Raw genomic sequence first — 17,702 nt, forward strand, 5'->3', positions numbered from 1 at the left:
GTACACTTTTGCGGCAATGGACATAAGCGAAATACCACGGTAATTTGTCATGAGAGAGAGGTCACCTTTCTTTGGCAGAGGAATAATTACATTCGTGACCCATTGACGTGGCGGTGTCAGCGTTGAGAACACTTCCATACAGAATTCGAGAATCATATCAATCATGCTATCCCCTCCTCCCTGAAGTGCTTCTGCAGTTATAGCACATTCCAATGCTGCTGCCTTGTTGGTCTTCATGGCTGCTATTGCGTCAACTACTTCTTCACGAGTTGGGGGCTCAGTGATAATAGGAAGATCTTCAACAGCTGGTGCAGGAAGTTCTGAAGCTGCTGTGCCGCTGTCGTTGTTAATGAGTGAGCTGAAATATTCCTTCCATTCCTCAAGCAGTTCATGGTCACTGGTTGGAACTGATCCGTCTCTCTTTTTAACTTTCACCCCCTTTCTTGAGTTCTTCCCAGAAAGCGAGTGTATGATTTCCCAGGTGGTGGTATAATTACCCATCTCGTCGGCCAGCTGAAGGTCTTCCATCTACTTATTTAGGGTAGCAAGCTCATCAGATTTATAAGAGTTGTTAAGGCTGGTGTTCAGGTTCCTCCATCTTTCTCTAGATTGACGAGACTTTGAAATGGAGTACCGCTTTTTGGCCTCATCCCTTTCAAGTTTAAGTCTGATGGTTGCATCTGATACCCAACTTGGCAGTCCGCATGGCTTTTGCTTTCCAATAACTTTCCCAGCAACTTCACGAACCACTGTTTCGAATGTCTCATACCTATCAGAGATGGGTGTGGTGTCATCCATGCTCAAGACCTGGAATCTGTTTGATAGCTCCAGCTGAAATTCCTTCTTTGTATCAGGATCTTGCAACTTCTTCCAGTTGATTTTGGTCTCTTGCAAGGTTTTCCTTTGCTAGTTCGCAGACTGGCAGCTAGACGGATGCTCACAATACGATGATCGGAGTCCACTTCTACTGAGTTGTATGCTCGACAGTTGCGGAGATAGTTTACCCACTTGCTGTTTATTAGTATGTGATCTAACTGTGCATGGGTTGATCCAGCTATATGGGTCCAAGTCCAGAGACGGTTCCTGGGTTGGGGGAATCTCATCTGGGCCGGTCTGAGATTGTACTCCTGGCAGATATTGACTAAACGCTCACCATTGTCGTTGGTTGAATCATGGTAGCAGTGTGGACCAATGACCCAAGGATGAGAAAGATGACTATCTGCTCCTATTCTGGCATTAAAATCGCCGAGGATGAGATGGACGTTGTGTCTTTTTATACCATCCAGGTGGTCAGATAGAGATGAGAAGATGTTGAGCACTCAGTGGGTGCATATACAACAGTGATGCTAAGCTGAGGGTTGCCATGGAATGTTACAAATAGTATCCTCTCGGAAACAGCTTCAACACTCTTAAGACATCTGTGAATGTACTTGGACATGACCAGATCAACTCCTCCGTGCCTTTGCTTGGTAGCAGAACTGTATATTAAAACCCAGTTCCTATCATTTGCAAATTGAAGCAAATTTAAAAGAACAAGAAATCAAGGAAAAATACAAGTTTGAGCAAGAGAAATTAGAAAATTTGGGGAAAAATACTCATCAAATTTCTCCTCAAAGTCAGGCTTTGATGTTACAAAATATGTCAAGCTAGTGCCAAAGTTTGAAGAAAAAGATGTAGATAAGTACTTTGAACACTTTGAGAAGATTGCCACAAATTTGAATTGGCCTAAAGAGCATTGGACATTGCTTTTACAAAGTATTGTTGTGGGAAAGGCCAGGGAGATTTACTCATCTCTGTCACTAGAAAAGTGCAGTGACTATAAAGAAATCAAACAGGCAGTCCTAAAGGCCTACGAGCTGGTGCCTGAAGCCTACAGACAAAAATTTAGAGGGGCAAGAAAACAAGAATTCCCACAAATGGGAAGTAATGAAGACAAAGTTTGTGAAGAATTTGAGCCTTTTGTGTTAGAAGGATTGGTATCACTTGATGATAAGAGTAGCCACATCCCATAAAGATCGTACGAGATACGTGCTGTGCGCGGTCTGTGATCTTGGAAGGAACTTTGCCGTTTAATGAGAATAGTTCAACAGGCAATGCATTAATCCAGGGTATTGGAATGGAAATACTCAATGTACCCCTCCACAAAATGAACTTGGTCTGTGACTTGGTTTCTGGTTCTGTAACCATAGGAGTTAGGGAGGAATTGCCAGTGAAAGGAGTTTCCATGCTATTAGGAAATGATTTGGCAGGGGGTAAGGTTTTTCCCGACCCAATTGTCACAGATAAGCCCTCTACGCAGGAAGATGAGATATTTCCTGCATGTGCAGTTACACGGGCAATGAGTAGAAAAGCTTAGAAAAGCTGCCTTAGAAGCAAATGAGGACTTAGGCTACAATTTGGAAGACACATTTGTGTCGAAGTTGAATGAGAAAGAAGACAAGCTTCCTTCTCCGGGGCATGAGAAAACCCCTAAAGATGATAAAGCTTTTGAACATGAGCAATGGGGAAACTATTAAGGTTATTAATTATTTTAAACTGTTGTGATTTGGTAGTTCACATCATCTTACAAATGGTAGTGAGCTTTGGCAAAAACTACACTGCTCAATTCATAGCGAGTGTGTAGAAGAATTAAAATACCACATTATATACCACATTATAGGTGTTGCGATTCTTGAGTTATGTTGTAAAGAGGGCTGAAACAACAACACTTTTGTAAAACGTACATAACTCATTAACAACAATAAATTAAGCAAGTTTGCAAATTGTAGAATTTGTAGAATGAACTTTTACAAAACACCAAGGTGTTAATTTTCAATAATATATGGATCTAGATAATGAGAATCGATTTTTAGGTTGCTTCGACCAACAATACCTCGTCTACCCTTAAAGACCCATTAAGTCATGACAAGCTGGTTCTAGAGCAGCAAGATGATCCAGAACTCAAGTAGATTAATCAAAGGGCATTGACTCTAGAAGAAGCAGAACAAAATTCTGTCTGTTTTTACAAACAAGGTGGTGTGCTTATGAGAAAGTGGCGCCCGCCTGATGCGCCTGCCGATGAAGAGTGGAAGGTGGTGCACCAAATTGTGGTACTAAAAGTATACCACAATGAAGTTATTAACATAGCTCATGATAGTCCTATGGCAGGGCATTTGGTAGTTAAGAAAACTCATGAAAGAATTTTGAGACATTTTTGGTGGCCTACACTTAGGAAAGATGTGTCGGAATATTGCAGGCATGCCACACATGTCAGATGGTGGGCAAACCAAATCAGCCAATTCCTGCAGCACCACTAAAACCGATTCCGGCCTTTGATGAATTTCTCGACTTAGGCCTATGTCAAAATTCATTCACCCGGTAATTTTGTCTGCATCTGGGACACCCTGTATTGCTGTACAATGATATTCTGTCCTTTATGAATATCTCACAATTGACAGCAAAATGCGTAATTGTTCCAATGTCGCACACAATAATTTTTTGACCGGCGTTTGCGTGTTGTTGTTCGTCGAACAAACTGCGCGCGCGCTGGCTGCCGTATTTGGATTGCGCGCTACCATATTTGCACAGATTGTGATACGCACTTTTGTTATTGATCGTCCTGTTTTAGCCTGATCGATTTTCGGAAAGGGAAGATGTAAAAATCATCTATTTTTATACACTTTTGAGCAAAATTGTGTGTTATTTTGTAAAGTAAAGCCATTAAAGTGACGGTTATGAATGAGGTTAATAACTTTGCATCGGTAATATGTCGGGCATTGTGAAAAATCTAAACAATTTTTGCTTTGGACGTCGGAATATCCCTCGGTTCCAAAGGCAAAATGTTTAGATTTTTTCACAATGCCCTCCAAGTAACCGATGTCAAAGTAGCCTATGTCAAAATTCATTCACCCGGTAATTTTGTCTGGGACACCCTGTATTGCTGTACAATGATATTCTGTCATTGTTATCGGTCATTTTTCAGATTCTTGTATAAACCCACTTGGAATGGAATCTGGGGATATACCAGATAGCAAAATTACCGCTTCATCGGCGTATACAGGCGCTGCGTATAAAGCACCAAAAGCTCGATTGAAATCAACTACGGGTTGGATTCCTGGTACTCATGACGTTAATCAGTGGATTCAGGTAGATTTAGGTGTGCCACACGTGATCACTGGTGTCGTTCTGCAAGGAAGACACGACTCTGCTCAATGGGTGAAGACGTACACGTTTCGGTACCATGACGGGCTTCTCTGGCGGTATATATTAGATGATATTACATCAGGAAATGCCCAGGTAAGCCAATTAATTAACATTATGATATTCCAAAAACAAAAAATTCGAGGGTAGAGACCATTGACGAACCTGTAAGTGATGTCGGGACTACTGCAATTTTTTTACTTCATTCAAGTAACAACCAGGGGTGTGTAAATTCAGAATCAGCCGAGAGCCAAAATGGCACCCTTGAGCAAAATTAAGTTATTGAGGTCAGAGGTCACACAAGGGGATACAATTTTAAAATGCTTAAATCAAAGAATAAAATAGCAGAAATTTTTCTTTGGGACCTAATGAGTAAAAAGTCATAGGGCCTATAGGGCGAGTTTCTGGACAGGAGTCTTAGTAAGCCTTAGTCTTAAGGAACAGGTGGCCTTGAGGCTACTATAGTGGGAATTCCAATTGAATGAATTAGGGGTTCATTCATATATTTTCATGACTAAACGATTGTTTATGCCCGAGGGCTTTAGCCCGAGGGCATAAACAACGTTTAGTCATGAAAATATATGAATGAACCCCGTTCATACATACGCAACATTCTGCTTGCTGTTATTTCCTCCAAAACTAAAAATACCATCATTTTAAACTAAACACTACCAGTTCCTTATCATTTTTTAACAGTTTCTCCCCGGAGTTTCTCCATCGCTAATTGTAAGAAAACGTTTTCTTGCTCAGTCCATCGTGCTTGGACGCGCGCGAACATCGCGTACATCACTCGCGCTTTGCGTAAATAGCTCGCGAACATAGACGCGTAATATCCTACTCGCGAGCGTCCATCAGTTCTCGCGCGGCTTGTTTATGACCGGAACGCCGGGCATAAACGTTGTTTATGCTCGCCTATCGACCAATCACGCATGCTGTTATATAGCGAGTATGTATGAACGCAGCTTTCAATATAGCGTGACGAATTTTTGCGTACACTGCGCGATGTACGCCAGCGTGTGCGACTGTGCGTGAGTAACGCGGAAGTGAACCCAACCATGCCAACGCACTCGTGATTGGATAGCATTGTATCCAAGGTCGTGCGTTCGCGTTGTAGTTTGAAATACGCAATATACGATCGCGGTTGGATCGAGTGCAGCTGTTAAAAGCTGCGTTCATTCAATTGGAATTCTTACTATAAGCCTAGCCCGCTGTCGAAGCCTGAGTCTTAACTCTACCCGGAATTCTTAAACGCAAATTCAACCTAGTCACAGTGGCCTTGCAGGCTTAATGCTTGACAACCGCGTCCTTTTCTACCAGCGACTTAATTGTATAGACAGTTGGAGGTAGATGTGCATAAGCTGTTGTCTTTCACGGTTTACCGTACTAAACGGGTTGTCGTCTCATTGTTGCAATCACAAAGACTAGCCTAAACCCGTGGTCTTGGTTTTTTTTTTCTTTCTGTTTTTTATGTATTATTTTATTTCCACTTGACTTTATTATGTGTCCTGCTTGCATGAATGATACTTCTATGCTTTTTACTCATTATTGTTTCTTTGCATCCCAAAAAGGGTAAAACTGTAAGCCTACAGGGGCGAGTTTCTCGACAAAGGAGTCTTAGTAAGCCTTGGTCTTAGTAAGCCTTAAGGCTACTAAGCCTAGCCCGCTCTCGAAGCCCAAATCGTAACTCGAGCCGGATTTCTTAAACGCAAATTCAACCTAGTCTTAGTGGCCTTGTAGGCTTAACGCTTGACAACTTCGTCCTTTTTTTACCAGCGACTTAATTATATAGGCCGTTGGAGGTAGATGTGCGTAAGCTGTTGTCCTTCACGGTTTTCCGTACTAACAAGGTTGCCGTCTCATTATCGCAATGTTACCAGCGTAAAGACTAGCCTACACGTCCCCCGGTCTTGTGCTTGGGCTTATACCGTACACAGCTTGATGCAAGACTATTGTTACGAGTCGTACTTGACTCAAGGCCAAAATCACCTTTTACCCGAACTCACACGAATGCACAACACAAATACACTGTTTATTTAAGCTAACAAAATCTAAGTCTTTAATTGAAAACAGAGTATGATTGGTACATATAATAACAATATCGCATATACAATAAAATCACACAATGACAGTTTTACTCTATGACTACTTAACCAGCTGTCTTCTTGTTGGTGATCCTAGAGTTCTTGCAATGTTCTGGACGACTGATGTAATATATCCTTATTCGCTTGTCCTGCGAAGTCCAGTGTACACTTGCGCTTATAAATCCTTGCGTATAAAATCCTCATACGAAAATGATGATGCTTTCTCCAATCTCCTTTGCGCTGTTATCTCCACAAATATATCTCCTTGCGCTGCTTTCTCCTCAAATATATCTCCTTGCGCTGCTTTCTCCAAAAATGGTGTTTCTTTCACCAATCACTCTTTTTCCAGGGAACCGGTTTCTTTAACACAGCTCCACTGTTTCTTGACAGATGCGTGGCCTTCACAAACCCAGCAAACTCCAGCAATTTGACAGAAGAACTTTTAATCCTTTGATGAGGAAGAGCACTTTTGTGTGCTCGCTGTCTTCTTCGTTGCTGTATTAAAATTAGCTCAATTATTGGTTATATAAACTGGTTAAAATGTACTTCTTTTTTTGAAGCACGAAGACCATCACACACATGTGGAGTTTTCAATCTCCCATGGCATTCTGTAAAGTCCCAACAAAAGCCTCCAGCTTTTTATATCAGTACTCATGCAAAAACCCATCATCTATTAATAAACCATTACTTCAATCACATTTTCACCACATTGCTGCAATCTTGGGATTTCCCAAGATTAATTATACACATTCACATTACATCACTTCCTGGGGGTTTTTCCTGATGGTGCAATAATGAACTGGGGCTTTCCAAGTTCCAAACATAGATCTGACTTTGTTTACAATAATTTGGGGGAATTCCAAAATGACTTTCCACACCATTATCTTGCACGTACAAGGGGCTTTCCCATCTCATCACATACTTTCAGCTTGTAAACAAAGTTAAATAATTAAATTAAATCAAATTACTCAGGGCACATCACACTATTTTGTCTGTTTTTGTGTATTTGATGTATTATTTTATTTCCAATGACTTTATTATGAGTCCTGTTTGTATGAATGATATACGTCTATGCTTTTACTCATTTTTTTTTCTTTGCATCCCCAAAAGGGCAAAACTGTAAGCCTACAGGAAAGGAAACTGTGATTCCCCTAAAAAGTAAAGCAACAATATTGTTTCAGACTTCAAACAAATTATTCGAATGTTTGTCAAAAGTGAAACATTATTTTAAAAAAACATTTTTAAAAGGACATTTTTGGTGCAAAAACATAACCATAATACTATTTGACAACCATCGTGTAGATTATTGCTGATATTTTCAGTAGTTTTCTCAGATCTCACATGAAGTTATCTGTTGGTACAATATCTATAATTATCTAAGTACATGAAGTAGAAGATATAGCAATATTATTATTCATCTCATCCGCAAATTCTGTTTTAATACTGCATGCATTAACAAATATTTAGGCTACTATAAGTATCTTTACACAATTTGTTATAGGCACACCAATACTTATGAAAAGGTCGGATACGAGTATCAAACTAAATACTTGGATAGGGACAGGTAGAATCATATGGAAGATATACAAGTTTTCCCTAAAAGACCTATTTTTCCGGTGTTTTGGGGAAAAAATCAATACGAAGGTCAAATTTTTAATTGATCGTCAGCGTTTCATCCCAGCTACACTTTTAGTACATATCATTAGATTTATAAAGTTTACTTCGAAGACTGTTAAATATCAAAAATATCAATTTTAATCATTTGCCATAAAATGTGTAAAATCGCGAATTAAAAAAAAAAATCAAAATTTGATATCAGAAGGATATTCTTCGTATTCAGAATGCAATTCGATATGTCTGATTTGCTCTCATATCCCACCAAACATACTGCCCAAACGCTCATGCCAGAGCCCTTAATGTAAATATAATTTAGTTTTCTCAGGGTTTTCTTCAAATTATAGTAAATTGTCCATTTTCGATTCAGAAGTGATTACTAATGAGCATGATGTGGCGCGAGGAATAAATGTAAAATGATACCGATATCTGGATATTGGTGTCTGTATATTGAAGGTGGATCATGAAAATAAACTAATATCTGCAGGCACAAAAATGGGAAACTATTAGACAGGGGGTCATAAAAATAATGGCCTTGTACTATTCCTATTTTATGGACCACTTCCGAAGAAAATGACCGCCCTTTACTATTCTACCAAATCGTCACCCTCATAACTTAATTGCCCAAGTCATTTTTTTTGCAGTTTTGAGAAAAAGGCAAAAACGTGAAACATGACTTAGGCAACAAAGTGAAAAATGAATTTGGTTATGATGGTCTTGTGTTGGTGTTGTGATGGTGGTGTTGAAATTAAAATAGGCTCTATGTGAAAAAGATTTACGTATTCAAACTTATGATAAAGAAAAGAAGTTTTTGAAATACATTGCCTGAAGATTTAGGCAGAAAATCATTGAGGTGTTTGAGGGCGCTTTTTGTTACAAGGTGGCAGTGATCAGTGATCCAGCGAAAGTATAAAAAAATTAAATTGTGTATAAATCCATAACAAGTGAAGGATAAGTCGTTAAAATTTCTAAGGTATTTCTGAAATGAAAATTTTGGGCAACAAAGGAGGAAACGGCATTATTGACAAAGCTGCAAAGCCCCATTGAAATACATGTAGCTAATTTAGATACTATACTGTCAGTATATAAATTACAGATTCATGAAAAATGTCATATTTTGTCTTTGATACATGGCTTTCGACTGTACTACTATAGCAACCTTATGTTTAGACTACCCCGTAGTCCACTTGCCAATTGTGCATACTCTGGATATTGTATTTAAGCTTAAAACTCTGATTTAATTAATGTGTGCACAATTGACAGATTTTCACATCTGATCAGTCACCCTACTCCCTCTGTTTGTTAGCTTCCCAAGTGGACTACTGACATTGCCTTGCGGTTAAGATTTTTAACACGGGACTCTATGGAGAGTTAGGCCAATTTCTGGCCTAACTAAAATTGGGCATGATGTAATGCATCTTTAAATGGATCTGCCTTGTGATTGGTCGCCCAATGGGTTCATCATGACTAATAATAACATATTTTTAATAAAATTCGACTATGGCATAGTCTACCTTATGTTAGCACATCTATGACAATGACAAAGGTACCAAAATCTGAATTTTGATGATTTTTACGATCTTCCGGATGAGCAAATCACTGAATGGGCCTTTAAGCAAAAAAACTCAAAACCTCAAAAAACGACTTAGGCAAATTAGGCCTAGGTTATGAGGGTGACGAAATGAAACAAAATAAAATAAAATAGTATTAGCGTATTTCATTTAAATAATTAACCCTATTTTTCATTCTTTTATATCTTTATTAAGGTATTTGACGGAAGTACGAATCAAAATTCTGCAACGACCACTTATTTCAAGTATCCAGTCAAGGCAAGATACACCCGAATAGAACCGGAGACATGGCAGAGTGCCATAAGTTTGCGTTTCGAGTTGCTTGGCTGCGAGGGTGAGTCAACTAATATTATCATCAGGCCGTCGCTAGATCCTTTTCTCGGGCAAGATTTACCTTACTGGTCCCTGACACCGGGCCCTGACATTTGTATTTGACATGCAGGTCTTTGTATAAAGTGTTACATCATGACATTGCTCCTTACCATTAAAACATGCTAAAAATATATGCCACATAATTACTGATTTAGTACAGTTGAATAAAATCTATAGTACCAAGGCCGAACTATAGTCCAACATTGGCCAACATTTTTGCACTGCTACAAAAATAACTACAGCTACTGTGACTCAAGAGCCACGAATACAGGCGGTGGATTCTGATTGACCAAATCGGGCAAAGTTTAACATTTGGCCCCATTTGACCTTTGACCTCTGATGACCTCACATTGATTTTGTTTTTCATGATCCTCGCATATCAAGGGTTATTTGTACTAGGTTTAAGCCCAATCGGACACTGATTTCAAAATTTGACCACTCCCAACCATGCCAACCCCACCAATCCTCTCCCCGAACTGGCCATGCTTCCCCCTATATCCAGCACTTCCCTCCCGTACAACACTTGCGCACACCCCCTAATACCAACGGGTACAGGGCGTTAGTCCGACACGCCGCTAGTCCGACACTCCGCTAGTCCGACACGCCGCTAGTCCGGATCTGAAATGCACTGCACCAGTCCGACACGCCGCTAGTCCGAATCTAAAATACACTGCCAGTCCGACACGCCGCTAGTCCGAAAATGAAAACCACTGCGCTAGTCCGAAATTGAAAACCATTGCGCTAGTCCGAATCTGGAAAACACTCCTTCAGTCCTCCACTGCGCTAGTCCGAATCTAAAAAACAATGCGCTAGTCCGAAACTGAAAACCATTGCGCTAGTCCGAATTTGAAAACACTGCGCTAGTCCGAATCTGGAAAACACTCCTTCAGTCCGACACTGCGCTAGTCCGAATTTGAAAACCACTGCGCTAGTCCGAATTTAAATTGGGGAAACACTGCGCTAGTCTGGTATTCGGATTAGCGCAGTGTTTTTCAGATACGGACTAGCGCAGTGGTTTTTTTTTCAGATTCGAACTAGCGCTGTAGTTTTCAGTTTCGAACTAGCGTCATGGTTTTCAGTTTCGGACTAGCGCAGTGTCAGACTGAAGAAGTTTTTTCCAAATCAGGACTAGCGCAGTGTATTTCGAATTCAGACTAGAGGCGTGTCGGACTGAAAACTGTGTTTTCAGATTCGGACTAGCGGCGTGTTGGACTGTTGCAGTGGTTTTCATTTTCGGACTAGCCCCTAAGGTTTTTTTGGACTAGCGCCGTGCTTTTCATTTTCGGACTGACGCACCTCTAAGTACGGTATAGGGAATTTGTGTTGTCGGACTAGCGGCGTGTCGGACTGAGCGGTGCACCCCGATACGAAGAGGTATTCACCCATCGATATAGAATAAAAACTAGATAACTAAAGGACCAATCACAGGACGAGCTAGCTGGTGGAATGGCGACCATTATGCTAATTAGGAGATTGTTGTTTATGTCCGTGACGTCATTTTTTGCCAAAAATTTTTGTGCCGAAAAATGACGAACAATTTCAGGGTTTTTTCATTACTGTTATATTGTGCAAAACCATATAGCTGTGGAGTTAGTCCAATATGTTAGGATATTGTGACCACCCCCCCCCCCTGTTGGACATTCAAATAATTGGGATTCCAAATAATGATTAAATACATCAGATTTGTAGATGTAGGCCTACAATAAGAAAACTTAAAAAAAACCAACTAAACCGATATTTTACTCATTATTGACCATGGTAGGCGAAATCATCAATAGTGATTAAAGAATTTTTGTTCAAAATAAAATTTCCATATCATAAGCGTTTCCGGACATTTACTGTTATCCTCCCGAGGTTTACAAGGTTTCCCACGAAAAATCCTAAAACATGGGTCTACTGAAGAAAAAATCCTTAGACATGGGTCTCCCTTTTTCCGTGCTATGTGTGAAAAGGAAAAACATGCGGGAAAAACATGTTGCTTTTACTATTTTCAAGCTCAAATCCTTAGATATGGGTCCTTACTTTCCTGACAATCCTTAGATATGGGTACCTATTTTCGGTAAAATCGTGACCCTTAGAAATGGTTATGGGTTCGGAAGCTCGGGCCGCACATCCCCGGCGAAAAATAATCCAAGTCCCCCCCCCCCAGGTTATCCTAAGCCTTTTATAAAGCGTTTTAAATCGCACCCCCCCCATTTTACCCTCCCCAGGACTCAAAACTATTGCACAGCCCCTGATAATCTCCAAAATTATTCAATTGCTTTTTTCGATGGGCCTAAACTCTTGTAATAGGCCTACACATATTAAATACAGCAAGCTGCATTCAAATTATACATGCACGATACAAGTGGTATTCCAGAAACTCTGCACATCAGTGACATCACTTAAAAGGATTGGTGGCGCTCTCAGCAAGCTGCACTCTTATTTATGGGCTCCGTAAAAACTACTGATTTTTGCATCTTTAGTGGACTTTATTCGTCTTTTAATGACATTCTTTTATTATGTAAGTAAATCGTCATACTGATTGTATACGAATCTGAACATTTTTCAGCGTCATTTGTAACTTTGAACTGTTTTTAATGGTATGTACTTCATCGTAACATAGCGTGTATACGGCGATATACTGTGTGTATACATATATCATCTTTAGACTCTTATCCAGTCTCGTAATTCATACTTAGTTATCATGAAGCCTCGTCTTTTTTATAGCAAGACTACCTTGTTGGACGTGAAGCAGAAGTGTGATAAACAGTATTATGCTCGAGTTGATCAACAGCTATGGACTAGATTGAAAGAACTTAAGATTGCCAAGTTAACAAAGCGGGGTTGTCGTGGTGGTAGGAAAAATCGATCTATTGAAGTAATCACTACCAATAGAATTGGTACCAAATCTTTGCCTGCTGAGAATAGCGTCTCGTCACCAAGACAACGACAACTTGTCAAAGTTCCAATTAATCCCGGTGGTACTGACAATTTGCGATCCGATAATTTTCCAAAAGTTCGGTTCGCCACATGGAACGCCAGGTCTATGAAACGCCGCGGAAAATCAGCATCAATATGTGTCCTTATTATTGATCACAAACTGGACATTCTCGTAGTAACTGAAAGTTGGCTCACTGGAGATGCTCGCGATAACCGTGCGTTAGCAGATATTTCCAACACGCTTCCTGATTATGCTGTTTACCATAAACCTCGGAAAGATCGCGGAGGAGGCATCAGTGTAATTCTTAGAAAGGGGTTTGAAGTCACTGAGAATCATAGTGATTCATTCTCTTCGTTTGAACTTTATTATGGATTTGTCTGTGTCCTCACATGGGCAACAACCTTTCAGACTATTGTCTGTGTACAGACCTCAACCATCGAAGCGTAACAAGCTGAAAACTTCAACATTTTTTAGCGAGTTTGCCACATTACTGGAGACAATTTCCATCGTTCAATGTCGCGTTTTATATGCTGGAGATTTTAATTTCCATATGGATGATGAGAGTGACCGTGATGCTCTACACATGCTTGATCTTCTTGAATCAGCGAGTCTTCGTCAGCATGTGACCGAGGCTACGCACATCAAAGGACACATTCTAGATCTCATCATTTCTCGAGATACGGAGAGTCTAGTAACACAAACATCAGTTCACCGTGGTCTTCCATCTGACCATTATGCAGTCAAGTGTGAACTTGATGTTGCACGACCTAATGCAACGAAATGTTCTGTCCGTCACCGTCAACTAAAGGACATTGATCTTAGTGCTCTTCGTGATGATGTTGTACACTCACCACTCATATTGACACCTGCTGATGATCTTGGCGAACTTTCTGAACAATATCACACCGTCTTGCGCACGATTCTTGATAAACATGCTCCTGAGAAAACGCATGAGATTACCTTAAGACCTCATGCACCTTGGTACGATGAGAGCCTTAGAAATGCCAAAAGGAAGAAGCGTTCTTGTGAAAGAAAGTGGAAAACATCTGGTTTGGAGATTCATAAGCAAATCTTCCAAGAAAGCTGCTGTGACTATAAGAAACTTCTTGATAGTGCTAAGACAAAATACCACAAGTCTGTCATATCAAACTGTGATCAGAAACAACTGTTCAGTGTCATCGACAAATTGTCTGTTGCACAAAATCCAACGGTGCTACCATCAAATGAATCTTCTTTAGATCTTGCAAACGAATTTGTGAAGTTCTTTGATCAGAAGATTCAGAAGATAAGAACATCACTTGACAACGCTTCTGTCTCTGCTTCATCTGTTAAGGTTAAACAAAGTGTTGAAGGGCTTTACCTCCAGAAAAAATATATTATTACCTTATACGTAAGAAAATATGTCTACTTATCATGTGAAATAAAAAATCCGGAAAAATTGTGTGAAAATGTGTTTTTAGCCTATTTTTTAGCTGTTATCAAGCACTATTATTCGATTTGTTTACAAGCGCCAAGCAACTGTCGTCTGGGAGAGTGATTGACATCTTTATTATTAGAGAAGAATGGAATCTGTATAGTTCATGAATATTCATGTAGTATTTACACAACCTGTATCCCAGCCATTTTTGCCTAGTTATCGTAATCGTTCATATAAGACGCCCATATGATCCATGGTGTTAAACTGATATTCAACAACTTTATATCTCTCGATCTTTGCGATCCGAAATATTGAATTTCAACTTTAGGCACATCTCTAGCAAGGTAATAAATACCTGTCACAAATAGAGGTCTTGAAATGTTACTTGCAACGTTAAAAATGTGAATAGAGAACAAATCGGGTTCAAACATGCTTCAAAAATATGAAGGTAATTGTCAACGCCTACTACCAGAATAGCCGGAAGAGGGCAGACTTCATAAGGGAGTGTTCATATATTTTAGTGGGGACAAAGAATTTGGAACTTATTTCGGGAAATTTCCTGGGTTTTTGGTTTTGTTTTTTTATTTTATCTTCCTGTTCGGGTGTTTCGGTTGGCACATTTTCGGGGCATTTTCATGCACTTTACAGGAGTTTTTCGTGGTTTCTCTGTAGCTGCCGTGTGTACTTTTCCCCACGTAGGCCTACAGGGTATAAATCCCGGGGTATAAATAAATAAATGAATAATAACATATAAAAAAAGAATCTGGAACTTCAACGTCAAAAACAAGACAAATTGTACCCTGCTAAAAATATCAACCCCTATCCTCTCTGAGAATAAAAATAATAAGACTCCAACCTCACCTGCAATAAAATATTTTTCGGGGGATAATTTATAAGGTGAAATGTGTCGTGGGATGTGCGGCAGATTTGGGGTGCATTTTCAGCCATTTAGTTTAGACTCTGTTGTATTTTTAGCCATGATTGTATTGACCCTCAGTGTCATGAAAATTAGGTTCAAGAAGGGTATTTTCAATAATTTTCTCGAAAAAGTAAATATTTGCGAAAACTTTCAGTCCAAAAGTTGATACAATTTTGGGTCTGTTTTCTTCAAATTTGGTTTAAAATCGTACCGTAGTTTTTCGGAGTCACAGCCTCACATCCTTACCCAAACCAGCTTGAGAAGGTTCCCCGGTGTGTGCAAATTTGTAATTTATAGGCCTACACTCGTTATTTAAGCCTAAAATCAAAGTGTTAATACCATTAACACTGCCATGGCCCGTTTTGTCGTGATGACTGGCTTCCAAAATGTAGGCCTATTTTAAATTATAAATCTGGTCCCGCTAGAGGTGTGTTTTTACCCGCGGAGGTCTCTCCCTCGGGTTCGTGGATGTGCCACAGTTTTGGGGTAGGCCTACCTTTTCAACGACTATGATGGGTGGGTTTACAGCGAAGACCAACTTTTGGGCGCATTTTGGCAAAAGTGCCCTTAAAAAAGCGTCAAATTAGGCCAAATTTGGATAACTTTGATCCCCGCGGTACAAATGTTTTGAAGAGACCCGCCCGAGGTGTTTTTATTTAAAAAATGGTCGGGCCTGCTAAAAAAACCTCCCGGAATCAAGCATGGGTAGGCCTACCAAAATGGCTTGAGACCCCCCCCCCCCCCAACCCAGCGCCGGGACCTACATGACATGATATTCTCCGCGAGTCCACCAGAAAATATAAAAATACAACATTTTGATAGGCCTACTATATTTGTCTGTATAAAGAGCTAGGCGTACCGGGATTTGCTGACTCCAATGTTCATTTTTAACCATTAATATTTGAGCCACGGCGCTCGGGAATGTGAAAAGCGGGGGGGGGTCTCAAGGCATTTTGAGTAGGAGCAACAAATTATTCAGGACGATGCGTGAGATTTTACTCATTTTCCAGCTTTTTGCGTGAGATTTATTACGTAGGCGTGAGATTATACTACCTTGGCGTGAGACCGTGAGAAAGTGACCCAATGCGTGAGACTCACGGCCAATGCGTGAGAGTTGACAGCCCTGCTTGTAGGCCTACCGCGTATGTCTACAGTGATGACAGTAGCGTAGCTGCCGGGGGGGGGGGGGCAATTGCAAAAATTGCCTATTGGGGCCCCCCCCCCCTAGTGCAAGGAAAAAAAAAGAGGGAAAGGGGGGGGAGAAAGAGGAAAAAGAGAGGAGAGGGTGAGAGGAGGGGCAGAGAGATGGGGAATCCAAACGATATGCAATACAGCTCAATAGGCCTACCATATACGATTATGATAAGCCTGGCAAAATTGTCTATTTGGGCCCCCCCGCCCCAGTGGGAAATTTGGTGGATATTTGGGCCCCTCCCCATAGGGCCTACAGTCTTGCCCCTCCTGGAAAAAATCCCAGCTACGCCGCTGCGTGATGATGTTGCAAAGTTGCGGAAGTTCATTCATAAATTTCCCATTTCCACTCGACAACAACAGACCAGCACGCAGCGCGCAGTAGCTAATCCCCGAGCTAATCAGAGACATGTGCGTTTCTCTTTCAACAGAAAATAATGTGACCATGTGACTGACACGATGTACGCTTCAAATAATTATGCTCGGCGTCAAAAGTATGATAATGGAAAAATTTATAATGAACACTCCCTTATTTAGCCACACCTTTCTCGTGTTGCCTGGTATATCAGCAAAATCCTACACTATCGCCTTCCCTTGGTAAAATCCCTGATAAAAACTCGTGATATTGAAATTGAATTTCAGCGCCAGAACTTCCGTCATTCTAGCATCATGGATGGATAGGCTATGCAGTGGCGCCGCTAGGGGGGCAGTATTTCCCCAATATTTTTTCTTTCTCATCCAGTTTTAGGCAAAATCCCCACAATTATGTAATTTTCCACTTTTTGCGGCAATTTCAAGTGCAATAAGTGCCCCTGTCTCAAATTAACCTCCCCGGGCCCCATGCCCGGAAAAAAATTCTGGTTCCGCCACTACGGGTATGGCTATATAGCTAGGGGCGTCCCCCCGTTGCCCTTGGTTATGCTGGACGTATGAGAAATTTAGAGCTTGTTCAATTCCGCCAATTTTAGAAATTTTAAAGGTAGGCCTATATACAGTGTAGGCATGTATATAGCCTATAGAAAAACGGATCACAGTCAAATAAAATATAAAAATCGTAGGCCCAATAATTTTACTAATGGCATTTATTGAGCTGCTCACTTCTTGAAAATCCTATGGTTTAATATTGATATTATATAATTGAGCTCCTTGTCAAGCTCCTCAGTAGGCCTACACATAGGAGAGTGACTAACTGAGCTCCCGCTATTTTCAGAAATGAAGGCCTGGCCTATTAAATGAATAATTAGGATTGAGGCAGCCTTTTGTTTCATTTTACAGAACTTTTTAATCCCCCAAAATTAGTGGGGTTTTTAATGGGGAGTAGGCTTTTAAAACGAAATTCAAATTTGGCAATATTTTCCATTGCTTAATGAATTGATCTGCGTGAAAATGCCTAAACATGTGGCCAGAGCGGGATGACTGGTATAAAATCTTAACT

At 40.4% G+C, this 17,702-nt stretch overlaps 1 protein-coding gene across 1 annotated transcript in view; it reads left to right on the forward strand.

Annotated features, from left to right (window-relative positions):
- LOC140151539 (uncharacterized) overlaps positions 1-17,702 on the forward strand; it is a 47,346-nt gene that overhangs the window by 16,943 nt on the left and 12,701 nt on the right. Inside the window, exons 5-6 of the mRNA XM_072173914.1 lie at positions 3,962-4,275; positions 9,641-9,779. Of these exons, the coding sequence (XP_072030015.1) occupies positions 3,962-4,275; positions 9,641-9,779 (453 nt within the window). The remainder of the gene's footprint in view (positions 1-3,961; positions 4,276-9,640; positions 9,780-17,702) is intronic.

Source organism: Amphiura filiformis, chromosome 4 (genome assembly GCF_039555335.1).
Source record: "Amphiura filiformis chromosome 4, Afil_fr2py, whole genome shotgun sequence".
In the NCBI taxonomy this organism is placed as follows: domain Eukaryota; kingdom Metazoa; phylum Echinodermata; class Ophiuroidea; order Amphilepidida; family Amphiuridae; genus Amphiura; species Amphiura filiformis.